Here is a 4,306-nt window from a genome sequence, read left to right on the forward strand (position 1 = left end):
CACAATAAAAACCTTTAAAAAAAAGAAGAATGTTATAGTTTATTCAACCAGATTTGCACAGCTCACATTCTATACTATACTGTTTTATATTTATTTGGGGTGAGAATACACAGAAAATAAGCAACAGATTATATACATATTTATGAGTCGATCAGTAACAGAATTTCCTTCTTAAAATATGACACAGACGCTCACATTTCAATCCAATTTTCCAATCAACCTCCCATTCTCCTCTTACCAAGAATAATTACTGATGTGGTTCCATCTCCAACCTCTTCATCCTGGGTCCGGCTAATTTCAATCATAGACTTTGCTGCTGGATGCTGGACCTGAATCTGAGAGAAGAAGGTAGACTGCTGCTGACTGACACTACAAGAATCCCTCCTAACCCATTCTTCTTGGACTTAGCTCTTAAGCTTCTTGCTTCCATACTTACTTCCCTTTCTTTATCACACTTTAAAAGATTGAAAATTAAAACATCTGCCAAAATGTCTAAATAAGCCATGTCCTCCTCAAGTCCCTTTCTTTTTGGGAAAAATGCTAACTCAACTATTATAGCTCCTTGAGGACAAAACAGTATCTTTCAGCTTATTTACTGGAAGTACTATCTACATATACTTCTATAGGTCCTACATCCAAGGGGGCCTCAAAAAGTTCATGGAAAAATAGAATTAAAAAGTAATTGTTATTATGACAAATTGCGATTGTCACAACTATAAAGGCAGAAGTTTCATAACATAAAGGGAGGAGGAGTTAATCTTACATTCCAGGAACAGAGAACCCTAGGACCATCAAGAGAGAAGAGGATGAGAGGAATGTGGGACCCTATCCAGAAAAGCAGTGACACCAGAGATGGAGGCAGAGATGAGGACATGGAGAGAGAGATCAGCTAAGGACTTTAGATTTATGGAAAAGAGAAAGACTGCTGGCGGCCAGGAGACAGACTTGTAGAATGTGCCCTTTGGTTGTTTAAATGATTACATATTCCTGAATGTTTAAGCATACATCCCTCCCCACCCCCCAAAAAAAGATGAATAGAAGTAAATACTGTTCAATGATGATGCACAGAGGGGATTATAATCAATGCAATCAAACAATGAGTGCAAAACCAATATTCTCCCATGTGAACTATCACTCAATGCACAATAAAAACTTAAAACAAAACAAAAATAATAATTTAATTTTTCCATGATCTTTTTGATGTCCCTTTGTAACGGTTAGAAAACAAAAAGTCACACCTCTCGAAGAATGGCATTGCCATCGTTGGTCATCACAATGCCTCCCATTGGGTCCAAAAGCATCTAAAACAAAAGCAAAAGTTTTATTTGAGTGCCCCACATAACATAAAGGGAAAATCTGACATCCATAAGCTTTAGTAAGAGAAAAGCCTACCTTCATCATGGACTTAGGTCCCAAACATGTTCGAATGATATCTGCAATAGTCTAGTAGAAAGCATAAAACATGTAAGCATAAATCAAAGACCAGTGAGTGCTGTAGAGGGAAAGGGGACAGAGCAATATAGAGTTGGTTAACAATGACACATCTAAAATAAGGTCTACAACAACTTTAGATATAACATGTTATGTAGCTAGCTCCTCTCCCATGTCCTGCATAATGCTTTCAGGGTGAACAAATACACATATAATAATTTTTCACAAGGAAAAAGGAGGAGTGCCTCCCCTGAGCTCCAGTTTCCCGACAGTCCAAACAACTGGACTGAAAAGTTCATGTCCTAGTATTCTTTTCTGTGAGAGTGGCTTCCACATCACCTATCAAGTTTAGGGCCACTTCATTTTTTCATTCCAAAGACTGAACCCAGCTGTGGCTACGACAGCTCTCCCTCCCCAGGAAAGTCAATTTTTCTTCATACTCTGAAGTGTTGGTGGTGCTGTACAGTAAGCACTGGACTGCTAATCACAAGGTCAGCAGTTCAAGCATTTCAAAGAAGTTCAAACCCATGAGCAGCTCCATGAAAGAAAGAGACTTTCTGCTATTGTAAATTACAGCCTCTGATACAGGCTGGATAAGAGTCAAAGTCTAAATGAATAGGAAATTTACCATTACAAAGAAATACAGAAATGTGAGGGAAAACAGTTGGAAGCAAACTACTATAACCTAAACACCAAAGACAGATACCTTGGCAGCATTGATGTTTCCAGATTGAACTTTTCTTCCAGATTCACGCTTTGTGTTCTGGCCTTTAGAAGAAAAAAGAAACAAGGGCAGCAGCCTAGGAATGCCTCAGTGCACGCAAATTATTTAATCCCTCTGACCTTTGAAAATAAACATACCCACTTTGTGGATGTAAACATAGATCAGTACTTTGAACAGAGTATACATTTTTAATATGTACTGCTTATTACATGTCCATTATACCTCAAAAATACACAAATAAGCACACATACTTTATGACTATTTACCTCTTAACTTACTTCAATCACTGATATATTAGAAAATAATCATAACGCTGGAATCCTGGTCATCACTTTCCTTCTAACCAAACATTCATGTATTTATAACAATGATTCATTACCAAAGATCCATGAATGAACCTCAGTGGGATAGTGAACTCTGAGATATGACAAAGTGGGAGATAATGCCTCTTTTTCAAGGGAGGGGATCCATAGCTATAACGATATTCTCAAAGGTTGATGACCCAAAGAAAGTATGAGTTACTGTTTTATGGAGAAAGGGAAAAGTTTGGGGGATTGCATTTTATTACTTATTAGGGGACCACACTCTTGACAGTCCTAGCATAATTGATAGTGTCCCTTTTCACTTACAGTTTACAAGATAAATGCTGTGACTACCCCATGCTTGGAGGTAGTGAGAATGTCTCAGTAGGTCATTTACTACCCTAAGAGCCAACTACATATTTTAATATAGAGTCCTGATGTGGGGCTCTAGGACAAGCACTGAACTGCTAATCATAACGTTGGTAATTCAAACCCACCAGCTACTCCTGAGAAACCCTATGCTTTGGGTCACTATAATCAACTCCATGGCACTTAACAAGTTGGATAAAATCACTTAACACCTGTGACCTCAGGACCCTCTTAATGGAGCTAAGTTAAGGCAATGGTTATAACCAACCTAACATATGTGCTTGCTTTCTTTTTCCCTCTTCAACTTATACCTTTCTCTACCACAAAAACTGATACATCTTTCTTTCAATCCAGTCTCATCAAATCTAAACACCCACACTGCTATCTCAGACAGTGAGCACTAAAAACCTGTACGGGTCAACATCAGAAAGAAAAAGGTTTTTTCAAAAAAAATTTTTTCTGAAAAGTTGCTTGGCAGATATTGAGAAAGTGAATGAAAACTCTTAACAGCACATCAAAACGGAATATAACAGTATATCAAAAATGGAAAGGGAAAAGAAATGGCTAGCCAGGCATCTTAGCTGGTCCTGCAAATGGAGTACAGAGAATGGAAACATACCAGGGAAACCAGGAAGGTAGTGCTCATCTGTCGGAAAAAAATAAGGGTATTCCCAAAGAGCAATGAGAACCCGTCCCGCAGTTTTGGGAAAATTCAGTTGGTTAGTGGGAAAGATTACAACGCAGGGATCACTGATGACCAGTGAGGAAAGCAGGGGTACACTGCAGGAACAGGGGTTACTGAATGGAAATTCAAGAGGAGCTGTTACTGAGAAGAAAGAAATAAGTAATGGAAAGTGGCTAAGGATACTACTATTTGCCAGACTCTCTCTTAAATAGTTTACCTAGTTACTCCATTTAATCCTCTTACCAACGATGGAACACTTCTTTTGAGCAATTCTACCGAGGCCACATCGTTACTAAAAGGGAGGCTAAGAAGATAAAGCTAGGCCTATTGTAAAATCCATGTTTCATCTGGTTACAACACAGAGAAAAGCGTGCAAAGGGAATACGGAAACGAGCATGGGCTGGAGGTGAGGAGCGGGACAGGGAGTGGGAAACCGCCTCCTGAGGCAAGTACACACCAAACAAGGGGCTTAATGAGAAAACTGTACGTCTGTGTTTGTAAAGAATATGGTATGAGTTAAGGGAAGAGAAAAACGAAAGAGCTTCCTAAAGGAGAACCATGACTGGAAGGCTCAGTGACCGCCGGGCCAGAACAGGATTAGGCTGGGGCAGTACTGAAAAGTGTGAAGGGATGAAGGCGAAAAGGAGGCCCTCCCCCGGCTTCCCCAGAACTCACTAAGCACGAGCACTGGACGATGGCCCATCATGGCGGCGCGATGCAGAGCCGGGTCCCTGAGCTGGGGGAACCGGCAGAACCTTCTGGAGAGAGAGAACCAGGGAGAAGCCCAGTCAACGC

The 4,306-nt window shown here is 40.1% G+C and overlaps 1 protein-coding gene across 1 annotated transcript in view; it reads right to left on the reverse strand.

Moving 5' to 3' along the window:
- The window catches only part of CCT3 (chaperonin containing TCP1, subunit 3 (gamma)), a 17,745-nt gene extending 13,439 nt beyond the window's left edge, over positions 1 to 4,306 (reverse strand). Inside the window, 5 exon segments of the mRNA XM_006878337.1 lie at positions 239 to 335; positions 1,239 to 1,301; positions 1,393 to 1,443; positions 2,138 to 2,199; positions 4,187 to 4,306. Coding sequence (XP_006878399.1) covers positions 239 to 335; positions 1,239 to 1,301; positions 1,393 to 1,443; positions 2,138 to 2,199; positions 4,187 to 4,217 — 304 coding nt within the window. The 5' untranslated portion in view covers positions 4,218 to 4,306.

Source organism: Chrysochloris asiatica, unplaced genomic scaffold (assembly GCF_000296735.1).
Source record: "Chrysochloris asiatica unplaced genomic scaffold, ChrAsi1.0 scaffold00042, whole genome shotgun sequence".
Classification (NCBI taxonomy): domain Eukaryota; kingdom Metazoa; phylum Chordata; class Mammalia; order Afrosoricida; family Chrysochloridae; genus Chrysochloris; species Chrysochloris asiatica.